This window comes from Pogoniulus pusillus, chromosome 8, assembly GCF_015220805.1.
Source record: "Pogoniulus pusillus isolate bPogPus1 chromosome 8, bPogPus1.pri, whole genome shotgun sequence".
Classification (NCBI taxonomy): domain Eukaryota; kingdom Metazoa; phylum Chordata; class Aves; order Piciformes; family Lybiidae; genus Pogoniulus; species Pogoniulus pusillus.
The window spans coordinates 18,432,871-18,456,475 of NC_087271.1; the positions used below are offsets into that span (position 1 = coordinate 18,432,871).

Sequence of the window (23,605 nt, forward strand, 5' to 3'; positions counted from 1 at the left end):
TAGTATCTGGAGCCCAGAGGCCAGCACCAGACTCTACCACTGCCCTGGGCCAGGCCTTGACAACCCTCAAGGGGAAAATTGCTCTTCATGTCTAACCTAAACCTCTCCTGGGGCAACTTGAGGACATTTCCCACCTGCCCCCAGCCTCCTTTCAGAGAGCTGTAGAGAGCCAGAAGGTCTCTCCTCAGCCTCCTGTCTGCAGGCTGAACCTCCACCTTCACCTCCACTCCTGGCCAGGTGTAAAGGGGCTCCAACCTTAGCGGCCCTGGACGTGGCAGCTGACACTGAGTTATCAGGCAGGTAAAACATACACAGTTGCGGGTGGAGACAGAGGCCAGTCAGGACAGGTAGCAAACAGCTGAAGTTATAAGTGAACCACCAACCCCACAGCCCATGGGGCAGGCAGTGCTCTGCCCTGGCCCCCTCCCCTCCACCAGCCCTCGCTCGCTTTGTTGCTTTCCCTTCCCATGACCTAGTTCTGCCAGGAAGCAGCTTCATCATCTCTCATCCAAGCAGTGCTGCTCCACCACTGAAATAACAACCTCCTGTCACTTCTGCTTCTCAGCAGAGCAGAGAAAATGCTCCTTTCACAGCCATCTTGCAAAACGACCCCAAATCCCTTCTGCTTTCCTCCCATTTTTGGGGTGGGAAATCTCACTTCAGGTGCTTGCTGGCTCAGTTTTTCTCCTTTCCTCAGAGGATCAGGATTCACAGATTGCATTGGGTGGGAAGCAAGCCTCAAAGGCCATCTTGCCCAACCCCCCCTGCAGTCAGCAGGGACACCTCCAACTCCATCAGGCTGCCCAGGGACACCTCAAGTCTGAGGATGTGGCTCAGCTGTGCTTTACCATCCTGCTGTCCAAAACTCCGCACCACGTGAGGTTTGGGGTTTGCATGGTTTCCTTCTGCGTCAGAAGCACGTCAGGGGGGTGCTTCCTCCTTGCTTCTGCTTCCTCCTCACCTGGTGGGTGCCTGCTGATGGTCCTCCATGGGTGCAGACACCAGCAGATCCAGGGGGGCTGGGGATCACCACTGCTCAGACACTGGGCGAGGGGGAAATGGGATGAAAATCAAAACCTGCAGGAAAACAGGGTGCAGAAGTAGCTTTCTGGAGAGGGGTGGGCCCCAGCTCTGCAACTGGGGCTTGCAACCAGCTGTGCAACCACAGTGTGCAGTCAGCTGTGCAAGCACAGTGAGTGACTGCAGCATGCAACAGGGCAGAGCATTGTTTGGTTTGGAAAGACCTTGAAGATTATCTAGTCCAACCGTTAACAGCACCACAGCTGGGCTGTGCAGCCCAGATTCAGGAGGATCTGTGTGTCAGGTCAACGGTGCAGGACTTCAGTCCAACCACAGTGGTTCAGGTCTTGGAGGCACAGAATGAGGCACAGCAGCTGCTGTCCCCTCCATGCTGCCCGCAGCCATGGTCTTACCAACAGCCCCTCATTCACCAGTGGCCAAGTGGCACTGCTCTCATGTAACGCCAGCGTGGGGGGGTTGGAAGGGATCTCTGGAGGTCAGACTGCATCCCACCCACCCTGCTAAAGCAGGGGCACCCACAGCAGCTTGCCCAGCATCACAATGCCCAGCTGGGTTTGGGAGCTCTCCAGACAAGGAGATGCCACAACCACTCTGGGCAGCCTGCTCCAGGGTTCCAGCACCCTCACAACAAACAAGTTTCTCTTCCTCTTAGGATGGAACCTCTTGGGTTCCACTTTGTGCCTTTGCCCTTGTCCAGTCACTGGGCACCGCTGAGAAGAGTCTGGCCCCATCCTCTTGCCCCCCCACAGGTCCTTTATCTCTTGCTGAGCATTGCTCAGATGCCCTCTGGGGCTGCTCTTCTGCAGATTCAAAAACTCCAGGAGTCTCAGCCTTTCCTCCTCACACAGCTGCTCCAGGCCCCTCAGCATCTTTGGAGCTGTCTGTCTTGAACTGAGAAGCCCAAAACTGGAGCCAGTACCCCACTAGGCAGAGTGGAGAGGGAGGAGAAGCTCCCTCGGCCCGATGGCCACCCTTTTCTGAAGGCAGGTTGAGAACATAGTGTCACACTGAGGCAGCAGAGCTGAGTCTGCAGGGGGGATTTCCAGCAGCTCCTCCTGGTTGCTCTGTGCTGGGAGCAGTGCCAGCCCTAGCAGCTGCCCAGGCCATGGGGACAAGGGTCCTGTGGAGCCCCCAGCCCTGCCAGGAAACTTCTGACCTGCAGGTCAGGGTTGTGAATAGAAACCATGGTGCAAAGAAATCCAACACTGAAGCAGCTCCGTAGGGTTTCCCATGGCACAGGCCATGTGGCTGAATTTCCATGTTCTCTTTTTTCCCTCTGCTCCATAGGAGTTGGGGACAAGCCTGGATGCTGTCCTGGCTACAAGCCAGTGCTGGTCCCTGCTGTGGCCCAAGCTGCCTCTGGCTTTGTCCGCTGGTGAAAGGTGCTGAAGAAATCCGGGGTTTCTTCTGAGGAAATGCTTTGGGAATGCGGATTTCACGTCTGGATAATGACACAGAGCAGCAGCTTTGGTCCAGTGGTGTTTGTGGGTGTCCTGTGTCCTTCACCACTGGCCTGGCTGGGGACAGGGATGTAAATCCCAGTGCTGGGGCCACCAGATGCCAAACATCAAGATGGCCGAAATCATCTAATTAACTAACCCATGGCACTAAGTGCCTCATGCAGCCTCCTTTTAAATGCCTCCAGGGATGGGGACTCCACCACCCCCCGGGCAGCCCATTCCAATGCCAATCACTCTTGCTGTGAAGAACTTCTTCCTAACATCCAGCCTGAACCTGCTCTGGCACAGCGTGGGGCTGTGTCCTCTTGTTCTGTCCCTGGGTGTCTGGGAGAAGGGACCAACCCCACCTGGCTACAACCTCCCTTCAGGTAGCTGTGGAGAGCGATAAGGTCTGCCCTGAACCTCCTCTCCTCCAGTCTGCACACCCTCAGCTCCCTCAGCCTGTCCTCACAGGGCTGTGACCCAGCCTCCTCACCAGCCTTGGTGCCCTTCGCTGGACACATTCAAGCACCTCAACATCTTTCTTAAATTGAGGGGCTCAGAACTGGACACAGGGCTAAAGGTGTAGCCTGGCCAGTGCTGAGTACAGAATGACCTCCCTGCTCCTGCTGGCCACACTATTCCTGACATAGGCCAGGATGCCATTGGCCTTCTTGGCCACCTGGGTGTCTTTAGAAATCTACTTCTATTACAATCAGTGTTCAGTGTCTGGAAGCTGAGTCCTTCTGCTCATGTTTTGGCCCTACCAAGGTTGGCTTCATGTCCCTCACGTTCACGTGGAGAATGCCTCACATCTCCAGAGCACACCATGGTCTCTGTCCCTTTGTGTGCCAGCCAGTAGGATGCAGCACTTCCCAGGTTATAATCCAGCCCTAAGGATCTGGAAGCTGTTTGCTGGCCGAGAAGATATAGGTACTGCTGGCTCAGAGTTCACCATGAGGTCCTACAGATGAAAACAAAAGAAATGAGAATGCAAAGTGCTGACAGTTTGGCCATCAAAACAGGAAGGAGCCCAGGGGCTGGTGCACAAAACACAGATTTTATCGAGTCTGCAGCGCTGGAACAGAGCCCAGGGGCTCACAGTACCGGGAACCTCCGTGCGAAGGGGAGGTGGGTCTCATGGGGTGAGGGTTAGGAGGTCTCCTTGCCCAGCAGTGGTGACATCAGCTTGGATCCCAGGCCTGGCTGGGAAGGACAGAGCAGGTTGTGGTCAAGCTGATGTAACTGAGGTGTTTTAGTCTCCCAACTGTCCCTTTTGGGGTCATGTGAGCAGCTCATCCTCAAAGGCTCCCTACCCCCCAAGGTGCTGGTGTAGAGCTGACCTATGTGAGACGGGAAGACCAGCCTGAGGACATCCTGAGCCCCTTGGCACGTTGGTCACTGCAGAAAGGAGGAGGAGGAAGCTGCAGCTAATAAATCCAACTGCAGCAGAAAAGATTGACCCAAAAGAGGGGGTGGGTGCTGGCAATGTGTCCTACCGTGGGTCCCACACAAGGTTCTCAGTTCATCCCGGCTCCATTGTTGGTTTTTGAAGCAGCTTTGCTTCACACAGCTGCCTGCACAGCTGCACAGCTCCATCTGCCGAGGTCCCTGACCACTGCACAGTGCAGTGCACACTGCAAAACACTGCACAGCAGAAATGTCCATTGCAGGTGTCGCTGCTTGGACACAGTACATCTGGAGACATGCATAGATGGAGGCCCTGCACAGCTGGGCCAGGTCATGATGAGGCCCCAAATAGCTGGAGACGTGGCTAGCTGCAGTCCTGCACAGCCACTACTGTGCACAGCTGGCACCTTGCCCTGCTGGTGGAGTGCACAGCTGGACCAGCTCACAGCTGGAGACTGAGCACAGCAGGTACTTGAGCAGAGCTGGAACTTCACACAGATGAGTGCCTTCATAGCTAGAGCCATGCACAGCCAAAACCCCACACAGCTGGAGGCAGGGGCTCACTTTTGGGGTCCTCTCTGCCTTTCCGGCCAGGCTGCACAGATGTTTGCCACCACGAGCCCTGCATTCTTGCAGCTCTAACGTGCTCCAGCATTGCTCCCTCTGGCTCCATGGCAGTTCCATGCTGATGTACAGCTGGTGGGACCCAAACAAACCTGCTGGATCCATCACCCAGCCACGGTCCAACTTTTTTGTCTCCCGCTTTCTATTCCTCCCATTTCACACCACCTTCAGCTGTTGTTCCATAGCTCTGGCAGAAAAATCCTTTTTTTCCACAGGAGAGATAAATAATTCTTCCCTGGAAGTGTGGCCACATTGCTGGCAGCTGGAGGATGCAGTCATGTGAAGGTGCTTGACCACATCAAAGGTGAAGAGTCATAAGGCTTGAGGTTACACACCACAGCAGTAATAAGGCCAAGTGTTTGACTTCCATTTGCCTTGGACCTGCTGGCCATCATGTCTCCGTGAAGGGTGCTCCCACCCAGCCAGCAGCAGGTGTCTGGAAACACCTTCAAAATGAGAAAGAGAGGCCAGGAAGGACCATGTCTTTTGCAGGAGTATGGAGGACATCTTCTTGAGGCATGGGAAACTGTTGAGAGCAAACACAGTCCCTCCTGCCTGCCCGGGGCACCACAGGTCTTTATTACCAGCACCTTCTGCCTCAGGGTTACCCATGGCCCTGCATATCCTGTGCCAGGCTCTGGGGCAGGGTGGATGCTGTGCCTAAGTAGCACCCATGGGTGAGCACCCATAGGAGCATTCTGGTGCCCAAACAACAGCCACTTTCACAACAAAATAGTTATGGAAGCTCTACAGAAGGACCTAGCCAGGCTGGATTGATGGGCTGAGGCCAGTGGGATGCAGTTCAACAAGGCCCAGTGCTGGGTCCTGCACCTGGTCACAGCAACCCCACAAATGCTCCAGACTTGGGGCAGAGTGGCTGGAAACTGCCTGGTGGAAAAGAGCTTGAGGATGTTGATCAACAGTGGCTGAAGATGAGCCAGTGTATGTCCAGGTGGCCAAGAAGGCCACCAGCAGCCTGGCCTGGATCAGCCATAGTGTGGCCAGCAGAACTGGGGCTGGGATTGTTCCCTCTGTACTCAGCACTGCTAAGGCCACAGCTTGAACCCTGGGTTCAGTTTTGGGCCTCTCACTCCAGGAATGACACTGAGGTGACGGAGCAGGTCCAGAGAAGGGAAACAAAGCCTGGAGAACAGGGCTGGGGAGGAGCAGCTGAGAGAACTGGGGGTGTTCAGCCTGGAGAAAAGCAGGGGGAGGAGAGACCTTCTGGCTCTATGCAACTCCCCCAAAAGAGGCTGGAGCCAGGTGAAGGTCGTTCTTCCCTCCCAAGGAACAAGGGACAGGACAAGAGGAAATGGCCTCAAGTTGCCACAGGGGAGATTTAGATTGGACATAAGGAATAATTTCTTCCCCTTGAGGGTTGTCGAGGCCTGGCCCAGGCTGCCCAGGAGTAGTGGTGCAGTGCCCACTGCAGGAGGGATTGAAAAGCTGTGGTGCTGAGGGACATGGTTTGGTGCTTGATGACTTCAACTCCATGACTTTGGAGGTCTTTTCCAATTGAAAGAATTCTATCATTTCAAGCAAGGCTGCTGGCTGCAGAACCTGTGGGGCACACAAGGACTTTGTCAGTGCTCTGCAAAGCATACTGAAGATGGAGGTGGCTTCAAGGGTGGGATTTGGGGTGGTGCATACTGAAGATGGAGGTGGTTTCAAGGATGGGATTTGGGGTGGTGCATACTGAAGATGGAGGTGGTTTCAAGGATGGGATTTGGGGTGGTGCATACTGAAGATGGAGGTGGTTTCAAGGATGGGATTTGGGGTGGTGCATAATGAGGATGGAGGTGGTTTCAAGGATGGGATTTGGGGTGGTGCATACTGAAGACGGAGGTGGTTTCAAGGATGGGATTTGGGGTGGTGCATACTGAAGATGGAGGTGGTTTCAAGGGTGGGATTTGGGGTGGTGCATACTGAGGATGGAGGTGGTTTCAAGGGTGGGATTTGGGGTGGTGCATACTGAAGATGGAGGTGGTTTCAAGGGTGGGATTTGGGGTGGTGCATACTGAAGATGGAGGTGGTTTCAAGGGTGGGATTTGGGGTGGTGCATACTGAAGATGGAGGTGGTTTCAAGGGTGGGATTTGGGGTGGTGCATACTGAAGATGGAGGTGGTTTCAAGGGTGGGATTTGGGGTGGTGCATACTGAAGATGGAGGTGGTTTCAAGGGTGGGATTTGGGGTGGTGCATACTGAAGATGGAGGTGGTTTCAAGGGTGGGTTGCAGTGGCTGCTTCAACGGCGGAGCTGGTAAATGGGTGCTTGTGAGCAGGCTGCTCCTTCGCAGTGTGATTTCATGGGACCATAGAATCATTCAGTTTGGAGAAGACCTTCAGCGTGACTGAGTTCAACAGATTTGCAACGATAGGGAGCAGGAATCCCAGTCAGGCTGGCAGCAGCTGGTGGGGCATGCGTGGGGCTCGCCTTTGTGCCCCAGGGCGTAGCCTAATTAGCTGTGCTTGCCTGATCCCTGTTAAATAAGGCAGGGTTGGCTCCGGAGTCGCTCCTGGAGCCTGCGTGTTGTGCTGCTGCTCCACCAACGCCCCTGTGCCACGTGGCCTTGGAGAGACCCTACGCAGCAAAATGTGAGTTTGGGGGAGACCAAGAGGGCTGATGGCTGCAGAACCTGGGTTGCTTCCCCCCCTCCATCCTGCTGATGCCAGCTGATAGAGACAGCTGGTCTCAGGAGCTGCGATGTTTGGTTTCAGAACCGTCATGTCTCCGACCCCTGACTTGTGCTGTGGCTCAGGGGTGACTACCCCCATCTAGGATGTGTTGGGGTCCTGCGGGATGCTGCCGAGCTGTTTCTCAGGCCGGGCTGGGTGTTCTGGGGGTGCTTTGGCAGGGTGAGGAGTGTTTGGCAGGGTGCTCCTCAGGTTTCCCAGCATGCTGAGGAGGTAGGAGTTGGGGGAAGGCAAGAGGCAGCATGTGGAGAAGCGTGGGCAGGAGGGTTGGAGGTGCAGCGTGCGCCTGTGCCGTGCGCCGCTCCTGTTGCACCCCCGGTGAGCTTCCTCCGTGACAAAGATCTGCGCCCCACACCCTGCTGAGGAGAGCCTGGTGCATGGAGCCTCTCTTTAAATGTCCTGTGTGCAGGTTTTCCCTGGTGCTGCTGGGGAGGCAGCTCCCCTGCCCACCTCTCCTGCCTCTCAGAGCATACACATCCCCAAGGGGTGATGGCACCGTGAGCTCCTCAGGCAAGCTCATTGAGGTGGAAGGAGCTCGGCTGTTCTTTGTGCCTGGGAAAGCCTGGGATGAATAGAGCAGAAAACTAATAGAGCAGAAGGTAACGAGCTTCATTGTGGAGCCAGGAGCAGCTGCCTCCTGAAAGGGGCCCCGTGCTCGGGGATGCTGCTCCTGTCCTCCTTCTGGGGCAGCTCATGGTCCTTGGTGCTCCCAGCTTGGGTGCTGACAATGACAGTCAGGCATAGAAGAATGAAAGGGGTTGGGAGGGGCCTCTGGAGATCATCCAGTCCAACTCCCCTGCTCAAGCAGGGGCACCCACAGCAGCTTGCCTAGGATCACAAAGTCCAGCTGGGTTTTTGGAGCTCTCCAGACGAGGAGACTCCACAACCTCTCTGGGCAGCCTGCTCCAGGGGTCCCACACACTCAAAGTAAAGAAGTTCCTCCTTGTGTTTAGATGGAACCTCCTATGTTCAAGTTTGTGCCTGTTACCTCTTGTCCTGTCATGCAGTGCAGGGTGGCAGGGCTCATTCCAGTGTGCAGCTTGGGCTGGTCCAGCCCTGCTCAGATGGGTACTGTGCAGGCATGTGTGATGCTCCAGCTGTGCAAAACATGGTGGTTGAGCCCACAGCATCTTGGAGTGCATCAGTTTTTGGCCCATCTTCACAGGCAGGAGCATTTCTAACACTGGAGAAAGGCATTTGGTGCTTGGCTGCCTCTGCATCCTGAGCTCACTGGGACCTCGGGTGAGATGATCCCAGTGGTTCTTGCCTTGGATCACCAACAGTGTGGCCAGCAGGACCTGGGCAGGGCTTGTCCCTGCTGGACTCAGCACTGGTGAGGCCACATGTTGAATACTGGGTTCATTTTTGGGCTCCCCACACTGAGGTGCTGGAGCAGGTCTAGACAAGGGCAATGAAGCTGGTGAAGGGTCTGGAGAACAGGTCTAATGAGGAGCAGTAAGAGAATTGGGGTTGTTCAGCCTGGAGAAAAAGAGGGGGAGGAGAGACCTTCTAGCTCTCTACAGCTCCCTGAAAGGAGAGTGGAGCAGGTGGAGGTAGTTCTCTTTAACCAAGGAACAAGTGACTGGACAGGAGGAAATGGCCTCAGGTTGCATCAGGGGAGCTTTAGGTTGGACATGAGGAACAATTTCTTCTCCTTGAGGGCTGTCAAGGCCTGGCCCAGGCTGCCCAGGGCAGTGGTGGAGGTGTTGCTGAGGGTCATGGCTCAGTGGTAGCAGCTTAGCAGTAGCGCTGGGATGGTGAGCTGCAGGTGAGGGCTTGGGCTCAGCAATCAAAGGTCCCTTCCAACCCGAGCAGCTCTGTGCCTCTGTGAAATCCTCAGCGCTGTGTGGCGATGGAAGCTACCGCTCATGAGTGGGCTCTGGTCTGTCCCACCACCACGAGTCTGTGCTTAGCGAGAGGCTCCTGACGGTGGAGATGTAAACAAGCCAGCGCCGCTAATGCCGAGGGATTTGCCGGGGCCGGAGGATTGGGGCTTTATTTAGCAAGTCCATCCCTGCCGCACCCCCTCCTGCTCCTCGCCCACCCTGCGCCGCCGCGGCCCGGCCGGCGGGGACCGGGCTGGCTCCGCTGCTGCCGCTGCGCCTGTCACATGCGCCTCAGGCATGACTCTGCTGGGGATGAGTAATGTGCTGCCGTGACTCATTTTCTGCCGCTCTTCTTTTCCTTTTCTTAAGGCCGGTGACTTCTTCTCTTGATGTTTGCTTGCAGCCTTCCTAAGGCCTTCCCTGCAGGAGCTGCTGGAGGTTTCCAGCGCTTCTGCTGAGAAATGGCCCTGGCTGGCCTGAGTCCACCCAGAGTGGTTGGAAATGGCTCCAGAAATCCCTGCCTGCCACTTTTACCTTGAAAGGAGAGGGGCATGTGGGCATCTTGTCTGTGGTGGGCAGATGGGCAGGCTCCAGCAATGATGTGGCCCTCTGTGGGTCTCCTGGCTTTGAGACGTCTGCGCAGGGAGAAGGTTCATGGTGTCATAGATTCATTTAGGTTGGAAAAGATCATCCATTCCAACCTTTAACCCAGCACTGCCAGCTCACCACTAAACCACGGTCCTCAGCACCACATCTACACAGCTTTCAATCCCTGCACGGGTGGGGACTTTGCCGCAGCACTGGGCAGCCTGGGACAGGCATTGACAGCACTCTGAATTGTAGAATCAACCAGGTTGGAAGAGACCTCCAAGATCATCCAGTCCAACCTAGCACCCAGCCCTATCCAGTCAACCAGACCATGGCACTAAGTGCCTCATCCAGTCTTTTCTTGAACACCTCCAGGGATGGTGACTCCACCTTCCTGGGCAGCCCATTCCAATGCCAATCACTCTCTCTGGCAAGAACTTCCTCCTAACATCCAGCCTATACCTACCCTGGCACAACTTGAGACTGTGTCCCCTTGTTCTATTGCTGGTTACCTGGGAGAAGAGGCCACCCCCCACCTGGCTACAATGTCCCTTCAGGTAGTTGTAGACAGCAATAAGATCACCCCTGAGCCTCCTCTTCTCCAGGCTAAACACCCCCAGCTCCCTCAGCCTCTCCTCATAGGGTTTATGTTCCAGGCCCCTCACCAGCTTTGTTGCCCTTCTCTGGACATGTTCCAGCACCTCAACATCTCTCTTGAATTGAGGGGCCCAGAACTGGACACAGTACTCAAGGTGTGGCCTGACCAGTGCTGAGTACAGGGGAAGAATAACCTCCCTTGAACACATGAAAGTATTCATCATGTCCATCCTAAACCTCCCACGGGGCAGCTTGAGGCCATTTCCTCTTGGCTTGTCACTTTTGCCTTGGGAGAAGATACCAACCCCCACCTAACTCCAATCTCCTCTCTGGAAGTTATAAACAACTGTCAGAAGAGGCCAAGCCCCACCTGGCTCCAGCCTCCCTTCAGGTAGGTGTAGAGAGCAACGTGGGCTCCCCTCAGCCTGCTACTCCCCGGGCTGAACACCTCCAGCTCCCTCAGCTGCTCCTCCCCAGCCCTGTTCTCAAGACCCTTCACCAGCTTTGTTGCCTGTCTCTGGACCTGCCCCAGCACCTCAGTGTCCTTGGAGTGAGTGACCCGAAACTCAGCTCAGGGTTTGAGGTGTGGCACCCCCAGTGCTGAGTACAGATCGAGTCTGACCACCAGCCCATCCTTGCCAGGTCCGAAGCGTCCACGCGTGTTCAGTGTCAGGTTCATTCTGCCCTCAGGCCTTGCCACAGGCCAAGTGGTCAGCAGCGATAAGACAAGGAGCTGTAGCTACAAACTGAAACAGAGAAGGCTTCACCTAACGGGAGACGCTTCTTTACAGAGCCCTGGAGCAGGCTGCTCAGAGAGGTTGTGGAGTCTCCTTTTCTGAAGACTTTCCAAACCCACCTGGATGTGTTCCTGTGCAAACTACCCTAGGGGATCTTGCCTTGCAGGGAGGTTGGACTCGATCTCTGGAGGTCCCTTCCATTCTCTAAAGTTCTGTGATTCCATGATAAGGCTGAGGTGTCCCATGGAGCTATGTTGAGGTTAGCAACACACCTGGGCTGTCCCACCTATGCTGATGGTGGAGGTGGCTGAAACTCATCTTTGGAATGGAGGAATTTGGTGAAGATGAAGGTCTTAAGCAGTGCCCACCTTGTGATGAGGTTTGCAGGAGAAGTTCTACCTTTTCTTGCTGTTTTAAGGAATGTAAAAACCCTACTGAGGAGCATCAAGAGCTGCAGGAGGTGAGCCACTTGGGTATGTCCTGGCTGGAAGCAGATTTGCTGAGATTCGGGATGGATAGGGACATGGATCCTGCTTTGTAACATCCATCTGGGCATGGTGGGTGCATGTCCATCACCTGGGCATCCTGCCATGTGTGCCAGCCTAGTTCCTCAGGGTGTGTTGGCATGGTCTGGGAGGAGACAGTGGAGCAATTCTGGGTGTATTGTGTTGACCCTGGGATTACAGATGGCCTTCCTGAAGGTGCTGGAGCAATCTGGGATTAATGGACCATCTGCTTCATGATCCTGGTCCCTGCCCCAGTGTGTGGTGGTGGTAGACTGAGGACACCTGGTGATAAAAGACTCTGTTGTAGCTTTGGAGCTCATTTCCTCACTGGTGCATCCAGACCCTGAGGAGGTGCTTGGTGTTCAGATTGGGTTTTTCAGGTGGGGCAACAATAGGATTACTTTTGTGGGAAATTAATGAGTTGGGATTTTTTTTTTAAGGGGGGAGGGGAGAAATGGGGAAGAAAAAATCCTTCTTTTTTTTGTAATGGAAGGAAAATTGCTTTTTTTAAATGGGGAGAAGAAGGGATTGCTTGAAGGGTGGAAAAACAGGATGAAAGAGGGTGATTTTTTTTGGAAGGGGAATTGATTTGGTTTTTTTAAGGGAGGAAAAATGTTTTGGTTTTTTTAATTTAATTGTGGGAAAATAGGATTTTAAGTGGGGGTAGAACAGGGTATTTTAGTGGGGGGGGAAGGGATTTTTTGGTTTAGTTCTTTGTTAATGGGGGCATATAGATTTTTTTTTTTCCCTTAATGGGAAAAAAGTTTTTTTTCTTCAATGAGTGGAAAAGGGGATTTTTTTTATTTTAAGAGGAGAGAAAAGGGGAGAAAGGGGTTTGTTTTTTTTAATGGGGTAAAAAGGGATTTGCTTTTAATGGAGGAAAAGGGATTTTGGTTTTTTTTTTTTTATGAGGAGAGAAAGGTTTGTTTATTTAAAAGGAGGGAAAAGGGCTTTTTTAATAGGTGAGAAAGGGCTTCTTAAACGGGGGAAGTGTGTTTCTAATGGGGAAAATTTTTTTTTTTCATGGGGAAAAGGAGATTTTTTTAAATGGGGCAAAAGAGATTTTGTTGTTGGCTTTTTTTGAGGAGGAAAAGGGATTTTTTTTTTGTAATGGGGAGAAATGATTTTTTGGGGGGTTCTTTTATTAATGAGGATAAAAATGCTTTTTTAATTGAGGGAATGCTTTTTTTAGTGAGGGAGAAGAGAATTTTTTTTAATGGGGAAACTGAATTATTTTTAATAGGGGAAGGGCTTTTTTTAATGGAGAGAAAAGGGAATTTTTTTGATGGGGAGAAGGTTGATGATTTTTTTTTTAAGGGGGAAATGGTCTGGGTTTTTAAGGGGGGGAAGGTGGGTTTTAAGGGGTAAAGAGTGAGAGTGTTTTTAAGGGATCAGAGGGTTTTTTAAGGAGAAAAAGGGGTTGGTTTTAATGGGTGGTAAAAGTTTTGGGTTGCTTTTTAAAGGGGAAAAGGCTTATTTTAAGGAGGAAAAAGCAGGATTTTTATTTTATTGGGGAAAAGTGAGTTTTGTTTGCTTGTTGGGGAGGGAATATGAATTTTTTGTTCCCTTTTTTTTAATGCTGGGGGCAAGAGGAGATGGGATTTGATTTATTTTGGAGGGGGGAAATATGGGAATTTATAACCCAGTTTGGAGTGAGGCAGCTTCTCTGCGCACGGAGGACGGTTCTGACTGTGGCAGTGCCCACCTTTGCCGGGTGCTGAGCCGCACTGGTGCCTTTGGGGACAGAGCCAGGTGTCTTGGGTGTCCCCGGCAGGGCTGGCGGCTGCTCTGGATGATCCCACCGGGGATGCGGCTCCCGATGCTGCAGGCATGCGTGGGCACAGCGTAAGATGTTTTAAAGCATCTTCCCTGCCCGCAAAAAAAAAAAAACACTCACAAACAAACCAACAACAAATACGAGAACTTTTGGGGCTGACTGAAGCTAATTTGGCCAGAATTTTGTATCTCGCGTATTTACTGGGCTAATCCTGCTAGCGTCTCTTCGCCTCCAGCCAACCCCCCTTGCCCATCACCTCCGCCGCCCCCCCTGCCCTCGTAGCAGCCCCGAGAAACGTTTTTGCAGTGGATGAGGATCTCCCACCCCATCGGGGGAGCTGAGGTCCTTGTGGGGGCAGAGAGAAGCGGAGCGGGGGGCAGGTGGCAGGTTGCTGGGGGCAGGTGGCAGGTTGCTGGGGTGGGGCTGGCTCAGGTGGGAACTTATCACGTAGACATGGTACGCGAGGGGTTTCCTGAGTGGGGGGCTCCCGGCAGAGGTTAGGAGGGGTCAACTCTTGCAACCCTTCCCCTCCATCAACCTCTTTTGTTCCCCCTCCTCGGCGGTGCTTCGCTTGCTCTTCACGTGGAATTAATCCCCAGCGGCTCTTGGAGAAGCAGTAGGGAGGGCAAAAAGCTTTCCAGCATCATCATCATCATCCTCATCCTTTCGGGGCTAATTGGCGGCGTGACGTCATGCCGATGGATGTCAGTCTGGCATGGCTGCGGGCGCAGCCAGGAGGGCCCTGCGGCCGCTCGCCCCTGCCGGCAGCCCTGCGGGGCGCTGCCGCTCGCTCCCGGTGCCTTCTCCCGGCCGGGCTTGTTTGTTTGTGCGCTGGTTTGTTTATTCCATCCCACCTCCGCCCCTAATCTGACAGCAGTGGGAATTAATCCGGCTGCTCCAGCCGCCGCGGGAGGATTAGAGGGAGGGGAAGTGCGTCACCAGGGACGCCCAGGGTGATGCTCTTGGTGAAAGTGGAAGAGGAGAAGGAAAAAAAGGGACACACACACACAAACACACACACACCAAAAAAAAAAGAGCTGGGAAATAGGTTGGTGTGTTCCCGGGGGGTGTGGATGTGTGTGTGTGTGGAAGGGGGGGACGTGTCGGGAGGCAACGCGCATGTGAGGCGGTGCGGGGAGGCAGCGAGCGGCTGCGCCTGAGCCGGAGCCGAGCTGGGCTCAGCCTCCCTCCTCTTTTTTTTTTTTTTCCTTCCCTTTTTTTTTTTTCCCCTCCCCCCCCTCCCTTCAGCATCCTCCGGTGCTCCTGGAGGTGATACAGGCTCAGCAGCATCCATGGCCTGCCCTCAGCTACAGCTCCGGCTCCTCTGCCTTTGATTCTCCTTCTCATTCCAAAGCATCCCGAGGCGTCTCGATTTGAATTCTGACATTGAGCAGCTCGAGGAATTGGGATTCTCTTCTCCACTCTTCTTTGGGGGGTTTCATTATTGTTATTTTTCGATTATCTTTTCAGGCTCCTTGGAAATTAAGGAATGCAATTCTGCCACCATGATGGAAGGTAGGTGATGAGCCCTGTGTGTCTCTGGGGGATCGTTCTGCTTTTAAAAGAGAGGAGGAGGAGGGAGGGAGGCTGCACCCAACCTGCGGGTGTGAATCGTTTCCAAAATAATCAATAATAACAATTAATACAAATCAAATCCTCCCCTCCCCCTAATCCCCATCAAACCAAAGCACCCTGCCCGCTGCCTGCAAGCTGGAGGATGGTGATATGATGTCAAACCCATCAGGTTATTTGCAATTCCAGCCCCAGCTCAGGCTGGTGGGCAAGCAGTCTGGTTTGTCATGCACGGCCACTGGTGCCTTCAGTTGGTGAGAGGAGAAGGAGCATGAGCTGGGGTGGGTTTGCTGTTGGTTGGGTTCCTGTAAGCGTTATTACAGTTGGGAAGCCACTTTCTCAGCTTGGTGTGGTGCTCAGAGGATGGATTTGAACGTTGTCTATATGCACAGCACAGAGGCTGTGGAGGTTCTTGCTGGGCTTTTACCCTGTATGTAGCTCCATGGACGAGCAGCTTAGCAGTAGGAAATGAGGATGGTGGAACTTAAGGTAATATATTTTTTGGCCATGTTGTACCACTGCTTTGAAGATGCAAGCTCCAAAGAAGGGAGTGATGTGGAGGTAGTTGGATGGAGGTCCATATGCAGAGCATGGGGGTTGTGAAGCTTCTTGCTGGGTTTTCACCCTGTAGCTCCAGGGACGAGCAGCTTTGCAGTAGGAAATGAGGATGGTGGAACTTAAGGTAATATATTTTTGGGCCATGTTTTGTCACTGGTTTGAAGAGGGAGAAGGAGTGTGTGTGTGTGTGTGTGTTGGTGGGGGGGGGGGGGTTGGATGGAGGCTTGCTGGAATGAAAAGAGGAATGAGAATGAAAATATGGGCTCCAAGCACAAGATGCTTCAGGGGAGGATTGCAAGACTGCGTCTGCTCATGTGTGGGAACAGCCTTTGAGCATTAAAGACGTTTTTTAACCCTCCTTGGTTGTCTCAGCCATATGTAAAGTGATCTCCTTAATGCCTTCTGGAGGCAAGATACAGGGCAAGGCAGGCTTTGTAGTAGATTTTCTTCTAAAGCAGAATAAATCAGATCAAAATATTAATTTTCCTGTCCAAGGTAGAAGGTCCCACCTCAGCGAGGGCTACACGGAGCTGCATCCAGCCCCAGGCTCGCGGCGCTGCCGGCATGTTAGCCACCAGCCAGCTGCTCAACCTTTCCTGAGATGACAGGCAGAAATTGGGCTGCTTATGCTGTGTTTCACTTCAAATCGTGGGCTGCTACCCCCACCTAAGGGGTTGCTGGGCTCCCTGGAGCCAAGATTTTGTGTCTTGATTTAAAATATTTGGTGAAGCTTGGGATTTTGCTGCTGTAATGGTGATGATGTGGGAGCACAGCTCCTTGCTGGGTTTGTTGGTTCTTTGGTGTTAGGAGAAGGAAGGATAAGAGAAAGAGTGGAGGTGTTGCCCTTTGAGATGAGGAAATAGCTTTGGTATCTCCTCTAACATTGGTGATAAAGCCATAGGCAAAAGAGATGTAATTTTTTTGGCTGTGACACCAAAGCCACCACGGCATGCCAAGCACCCATGACACATGGATGTCACCCAGGCTGTGCAAGAACAGGGGATTTGGGAGAAGATGTCATGAACAGTGTCATTTCTCACCAGTGTTTGTGGAGGGATTAGTGTAGTTAAGTTGAAGCTGGCCTAGTAGAATCCTTGGGTTGGGTCATTTAATGCTTTCTGAGGCTGGTTGGCAGAAAGGTGGTTGGGGCTTGGCGGGGGGGGGGGGGGGGGGGGGGTGTTTGGTTGTTTAAGGATTTTTGCCTTGTGAGTGTGCTGCTGGTGTGGAAGCCTTGGTTATGGTGGGCAAGACAGGTGGATATAGGCAAGGAGGTAGCATAGGGTGCCCTGCCCTGGCTTGGTAAGCTTGAGTGGAGGCAGAATTGCTTCTCACCAACCAGCTTGTCATTAAAAAATGAACTACTAGCCGTAAGATTTCCCCTTTATCTGTGCCTTAGAATGTTTCATTTCTTGTTCCCCAATTAGCACCTGGAAACCTAGAATAGAGGCAATAAAATCAGAAGAAAAGAACTCCTCCTTTTGATGAATTTTTAAACAGAAACTGCTTTTGTTTGTGGGAGTGTAGAACTTTGGTGACTAATCCCCTCCTGAAATGCTGACACCTGGCAGAGGTGCTTTGTTTTAATGTAAGGATGCTTGTGGTGTGTCTGAAACTTCTCACCTTGCACAGAACCCCAGCAGGGTGGGGGTTGGAAGGGACCTTTGGAGATTGTTCTGTCCAGCCCCCTCTGCTGAAGCAAGGACACCGACAGCAGCTTGTCCAGCATCATACAATGGCTTCAGTTGGAAGCCACTGATGGCCTTAAAGATTGTCAAGTTCCAACCACCCTGCCAGGGGCAGGGACACCTCTCATTAGAGTAGATCACAATGTCCATCTGCTTTTGGAAGCTCTCCAGAGAAGGAGACTCCACAACCTCTCTGGGCAGCCTGCTCCAGGGCTCCAGCACCCTCACAACAAACAAGTTTCTCCTTTTCTTAGGATGGAACCTCCTGGGTTCCACTTTGTGCCTGTTGCCCTTGTTCTGTCACTGGGCACCACTGAGAAGAGTCTGGCCTCATCCTTTTGCCCCCTACAGGTCCTTTATCTCTTGCTGAGCATTGCTCAGATTCCCCTCTCAGGCTGCTCTTCTGCAGGCTCAACAGCCTCAGAGATCTCAGCCTTTCCTCCTCACAGAGCTGCTCCAGGCCCCTCAGCATCTTTGGAGTCTCCAGCAGTTCCCAGTATCTCTTGGGGAGCCCAGAACTGGACTCATTGCTCTGTATGTGATGTCACTGGTTTAGAGTAGAATGGGAGGAGAACATCCCTTCACCTGCTGGCCACACTTCTGAAGGCACCTTGAGAACGTAGTTTCCCACTGAGGCTGTAGAGCTGGGCTTCAGTGGGCATTTCCACCAGCTCATCCTGGAGGTGAGCCACTGGTGGCTCTTCTCCAGCCCTGGTAGTTTCCTGCAGTTTAAGGATTTTTCTTGTTACAATCTTCATCATTTAAATCTCATCCAAGCATTGGATGCTGTTGAAAGCTGAGGCTGGAGCTTGAGAAGGTGGCCTGTGCTGGTGCCCATGGGCAGCCTGAGCACCCCAGGGTGCAGAGCATGGAGCTAAATAGCATCACCCATGGTTGGTGGGATGGACCGGGCTCATTTGGTGGGTTTGGATCCTCCTCTTTGGCAATGGCACTTTGGGAATGCTGCAGGACATGCAGTTTGGACTAGATCTGAACCAAAGGTAGAATATTTCTTGTTACCTCTGGTAGAAGGGGAGGAAAAGTGCCCATTTTTCTTTGAATGCTTCAAAATCACAATGGACACCATGTCAAAAACCCAGTCCTTACTTGGAGGAGAACTGAGTGTGTGCCATGTGGTGACACAGCCACCCAAAGCGAGTGGTCCTCCACCTCTGTGGCGTGCCCAAGCATTGCTGTTGCCCACCAGCCGTACTGGGGGTGGTCTTCTGTGCTTGGCCTTGCTCTGACAGGCCACTAGGTGTTTGGGATGGGAACTAAACCTCCTCCAGCTTTCAATTGACTGAAAATAACCTGCAGCAAAACTGTGAGTGTCAGAACTAGATTTGTGGCTTGAAATGCTGTTGGGAAGGTCCCACCACATGCGGGAAAGGGCTCTGCAGATGTGGCTGTAGATACAAGAGGTATTTAAATGTTCCCTTTGCTTGTGGAAGAACTCAGAAGTACTCAGCGATGCACTGGGTGTATCATCAAGATAAAGATCTGTCCATAGGAACAAATTTGTCTCCTGTTTCAAGCCATCTGTTGCAACTCCAATGTACTGAAGAGAGCTTAATTGAGTTTTGAAATCACTGCTGCAATGTCACTCGAGCCAGAAGCTCTGTGATGTCCAGAAAGATTAGAAGCTGTTGTTGATAGGAGCAGCCATGGTTTTGTTGAAGGTCACTTCTTTCTCTGTGGGAGACAATTACCAGCCTTTCTCCAGAGCCCAAACCAGATGTTTGCTGAGGTGAAGCCTTCTCAGAGTGGAAACTTCTCCAAGTCTCCTCTTTTTTTCTCTCTTGCTGCTGTTTCTGGGGAGTTTGGTCACTGAGAACTTCCATGGATGGTTGGTTGGTCACATCCAAAATGGCAAAAGCTTTCTTGCACGCCCTTTTTAGTAATGGTTGTCTCCAAGCCTTATGTTCAGCACTGGGACTGGAGGCATCCAACAGCACGTAAAAAGGCCTCTTTCTTGGTTAGATGTGTGGTTGAGGCCCCAACCTTGGAGACATTCAAGGTCAGGCTTGGTGGGGCTTTGGGCAGCCTGATCTGGTTGAAGATATCTGGACTTTGATTCTATGGGTCTTTTCCAACCTGGATGCTTCTGTGATTCTATGTCTCTGCTTACTGTAGAGGGGTTGAACTAGATGGCCTCAAGAGATCCCTTCTAGCCCAAACCATTCTCCTTTCAGTGAATGGTGTCTTTAAATGTGCTTAGTGCTCAGATGTTTGTCTGGGATTTATCTGAGGAAGCCAAGAGCAGGTTTCAGGCAATTAGCACAGATTTAGGCATGGGTGGGCAAACCATCTGGAAAATAGATATAGATGAGGACCATCACATCTAGGTAGGATCACACTAGTGGACATTTAGATTGGACCATAGGAAGAAGTTCTTTACTATGATCCCTGGAAGTGCTTATGGCAAGGCTGGATAGGGTTTTGAGCAACCTGGTCTAGTGGGAAGGGTCCCTGTCTGTGGCAGGGGGTTGGAACTAGGTGATCTTAAAGATGCCTTCCAACACAAACTAATCTGTGGTCTTGTTTCTTCCAATGTATTTTTTGGAGCAGTAGTTCATGACCATTCTTGGCCTTGCAAAGATGTCTTAGGCTTGCAGGAGCATCTTCAGTCACATCCTCTGAGATCCAAAGAGGACTTCTTTTCAGCCCTGCGCCTCACCAACAGTCCTCACCATGGTGAGGAAACTATTTTTTCATGAGTGCAAGAAGTGGTTTGACCTAAACAATCTGATTCAATGATTTGATGACATTTTGTCATGCCTCTGGAGATCTTCGAGTCCAACTATCCTACTAAAGCAGCTTCACCTGGGCCAGGTTGCACAGAGTGATGGTGTGGCTGAGCCAGTGGCCCAGCTCCCTCTTGTAGCCCAGGGTGGGCTGGGGAATATTTCTTAAATCCAAAGACATCCACGAATCCTTTTGGCCTGCATCAGGAATGGTGTGGTCAGCAGGAGCAGGGAGGTCATCCTGCCCCTGTACTCTGCACTGGTTAGACCACACCTTGAGTACTGTGTTCAGTTCTGGGCCCCCCAGTTTAGGAGGGACATTGAGATGCTTGAGTGTGTCCAGAGAAGGGCGACGAGGCTGGGGAGAGGCCTTGAGCACAGCCCTATGAGGAGAGGCTGAGGGAGCTGGGATTGGTTAGCCTGGAGAAGAGGAGGCTCAGGGGTGACCTTATTGCTGTCTACAACTACCTGAGGGGTGGTTGTGGCCAGGAGGAGGTTGCTCTCTTCTCTCAGGTGGCCAGCACCAGAACGAGAGGACACAGCCTCAGGCTGCGCCGGGGGAGATTTAGGCTGGAGGTGAGGAGAAAGTTCTTCACTGAGAGAGTCATTGGACACTGGAATGGGCTGCCCGGGGAGGTGGTGGAGTCGCCGTCCCTGGGGCTGTTCAAGGCAGGATTGGACGTGGCACTTGGTGCCATGGTCTGGCCTTGAGCTGTGTGGTAAAGGGTTGGACTTGATGATCTGTGAGGTCTCTTCCAACCCTGATGATACTGTGATATTTGGAGGGTTGGTTCTGCCCAGGAAAACTGAGGTTCTGAGCTGCTGAGGATGAGGCATATGGAAAGGGGAGTTTGGGAAGGGAAACCTTTGCAAGAAAAATGTCAAGAGCTCTCTTTAGCTCTTGGTTTTGTGGTCTCCAAAGCAGGGGATGTGATTAATGCATCCACCCCAAAGCTGCTCTGGGCACAATGAGATGCTCCAGTGCTACCTTGTGGTGCATCTAATGAGTTTTATGTGATCAAGATTCAAGCTGGGTTGGTGAAACTGAACCTGAAGAGCATCAATGTGAAATGGATTTGTTCAGCTGAGCATGGTGCAGTAGTAACCTCTAGTCATGGGAGTGGCAAAACCCCCACATTTTTGCAGGACTTCAGCCCCTTCCCACTGACCTGGGGGTTTGTTTTTTTCTAGCTTGGATCCACTGGCAGTTGAGTTCCTCCACACTGAGGGAATGGTTAAATGGCTCTAACTCAAAGCCAACAATCACCAAGAGAAAGAACCTTAGAATTTGGGAATTGATTTAGGTTGGAGCTGGTGGTGCAAATGTGGTAACTGAAGTTGTGGATTTAAACCAAAATATGAGCAATGAAGCAAAACTTTGGACTTAAAACGATTGATGTGTTGTAGCACGTGAAGGAAAATCCCACCAAGGTGTGGGGTTTGGGGAAAAAACAGAGGAAATATGGCAAACTCATTAACTACCTGTGATGCAGGTCTGTGAAATACCTCTTTGGAAGAAGCCCCAGTCTTAAAATGTGCCCTTGGGCACCTGAGAGTGGTGCCAAATGCAGCAATTTGGGTTTCTCTGTTACGGCAGAAACTTTTGCCATGATTCATTTGACTTTGGCATCAGAGCAGGCTGCTCCAGGGAGGTGGTGGAGTCACCACCCCTGGAGGCATTCAAGAAACGTGTGGATGTGGTGCTGAGGGATGTGGTTGAGTAGTAGTGGCATAGCAGTAGTGGTGGGACGGGGAGCTCTAGGTGAGCAGTTGGACTTGGTGGTCTCAAAGGTCTCTTCTGACCTCAGCAGTCTATGGTTCCACTGAAATTGTAAAGACACTTTAGACCAAAAAAAAAAAGGCAGACTAAATCAGGTGCCTGTTGTTCTTGAACCTCTCCACCAGAGACTCTTCAACAGTTAAAGGACAAACCCCGTAGTTGTGGATGCAAATAACCATCCCTAAATGCTGGTGGAGCTTCTTGAGATGGTACATTTCAGGTTCTGGAGTGAAAAAGACACCCACCTGCCTGCTGGGTGGGTTGGTTGTTGGCAGAGTGGGTTGCTGAGTAGCACAAAGTGTGGTCCTGTTTGCCTTGCTAGCTATAGAAGAGCCTCAGCTATTTGCTCTTCAGAGAGGTTTGGTTGCAGGCTGATGTTCCCTGGGAGCTTCTGAAGGTGTTTTTTTCTCCTTTCTGCCTGTGACTGAAAGAGAAGTAAGGATGCAGTGGTTGCAGCTGCTGGTTTTTGCACTTCACAAAAAATCATTTCATTTTCATTAAGGCTTAGTACTTAGAGTCCCAGGGTGGTGGGGGCTGGAAGGGACCTTGGGAGAACATCCAGTCCAACCCCCCTGCTAAAAGCAGGGTCACCCACAGCAGGTTGCTCAGGAGCACAATGTCCAGGCAAGTTTGGAATGTCTCCACAGAAGGAGGCTCCAGAACAAAAGGTGCCATCATTGGCACCAGGCAGCTGCTGGTGCAGGCATGGTCACCTGGGGTGCCTGTTCACCTCTGTGGGATTTTGGCACTGTCTTTTGGGAACAGACACAGAGCTCCAGGCTCCATGTGCCCTGCACCCCAGAGGGCTCTCACCACAATGGTGGCAAGGGAGAAGTTCCTACCACATCCTGACTTACACTGGATTAGTGTTGACAGTCATAACATGGCCTGAAAGCAGGGAGGTACCAGGGCTGGCCATAAAGCTGGGAAAGGGTCTGGAGAACAGGGCTGGTGAGGAGCAGCTGAGGGAGTTGGGGTTGTTCAGCCTGGAGAAGAGGAGGAGACCTCATTGTTCCCTACAACTCACCAAGAAGAGGTCGAAGCCAGGTGGGAGTTGGTTTCTTCTTCCAAGGAAGAAGTGATAGGAAAAGAGGAAATGGCCTTAAGTTGCCCTAAGGGAGGTTTAAATTGGACATGAGGAACAATTTCTTCCCCTTGAGGGTTGTCAAGATCTGGCCCAGGCTGCCCAGGGCAGTGGTGGAGTCCCCATCCCTGGAGGGGTTTCAAAGCAGTGTAGATGTGGTGCTGAAGGATGTGGTTCAGTGGTGACCTGGCAGTGCTGGGTTAGTGGTTGGAATTGCCCTTCAAGGTGCTTTCCAGCCAAAACAATTCTCTGATCTATTATTCCATAAATCATGAGGGGTTTGTTGTTTGGTTTGGTTTTGGGGTGGGTTTGGGTTTTTTTTTTGGGAGGGGAGGATATTTTTTGTTTTAGAGTTATGGAAAGAATAAACCCTCTAAAATGATCCACCTGCATATTACAGGGAACTTAAAACATCAACTGGAGCTTCATGTTATCATGTGTAGGATGTATGGAAATACTGTTGCAGGGAGGTTTGGAGTAGGGTGAGCTGAGGAGGATGGTTTCACAGTTTGCTCTCATCACCTGCACTTCTGGACCTTGGAGGATTTCATATAGTCCCAGCAGTATATTGATTTGGTAAACCATCTTGTGATAAATGTGGCCTGGAAAAGACATTTGAGATCATTTTAGAGTCATTTAAGTCATCATTTAAGACCTGTAAGAGTCCAACCATTAACCCAACTAGTGAGGATCTGGAGAAGTCTTTTGTCTCAGGGAAATAATCATAGAGATTCTTTTTGTCTTCTATGTCATGGAAATAATATTTGAGATTCTTTCTTTTTGATGAGTATTAGAAGATAACTTCCTTAAAGATCTGAACCTCCTTCCCAGGAGCAGGCCTGGAGGGTGAACAGTGGATGGGTGCTGACCCAGCTGTGCTTCCTTCTAGAGGGGCTGTTTGGATGGATGCTGACCCAGCTGTGCTTGCTTCTAGAGGGGCTGTT

General features: G+C 51.9%; 1 protein-coding gene and 1 long non-coding RNA gene across 10 annotated transcripts in view; one reads left to right on the top strand and one right to left on the bottom strand.

Annotated features, from left to right (window-relative positions):
* Window positions 1-5,852: 5,852 nt before the first annotated feature.
* Window positions 5,853-6,972, bottom strand: LOC135177458 (uncharacterized). The gene is made up of 2 exons (XR_010303068.1): window positions 6,717-6,972; window positions 5,853-6,074 (listed from the first exon to the last, which is right to left on the bottom strand). It is a non-coding gene; the product is annotated as an uncharacterized LOC135177458 (long non-coding RNA).
* SGIP1 (SH3GL interacting endocytic adaptor 1) overlaps window positions 6,932-23,605 on the top strand; it is a 91,412-nt gene continuing 74,738 nt past the window's right edge. For 2 of the 9 annotated variants that reach the window (XM_064147448.1, XM_064147453.1), the window contains exons 1-2: window positions 6,938-7,108; window positions 14,709-14,753. In XM_064147448.1, the coding sequence (XP_064003518.1) occupies window positions 14,744-14,753 (10 nt within the window). In that variant the 5' untranslated portion in view covers window positions 6,938-7,108; window positions 14,709-14,743. Of the gene's footprint in view, window positions 7,109-8,484; window positions 8,541-14,268; window positions 14,287-14,708; window positions 14,754-23,605 lie in introns of those variants that run through there. The other 7 variants (XM_064147454.1, XM_064147457.1, XM_064147455.1 and 4 more) reach the window with 7 other exon arrangements.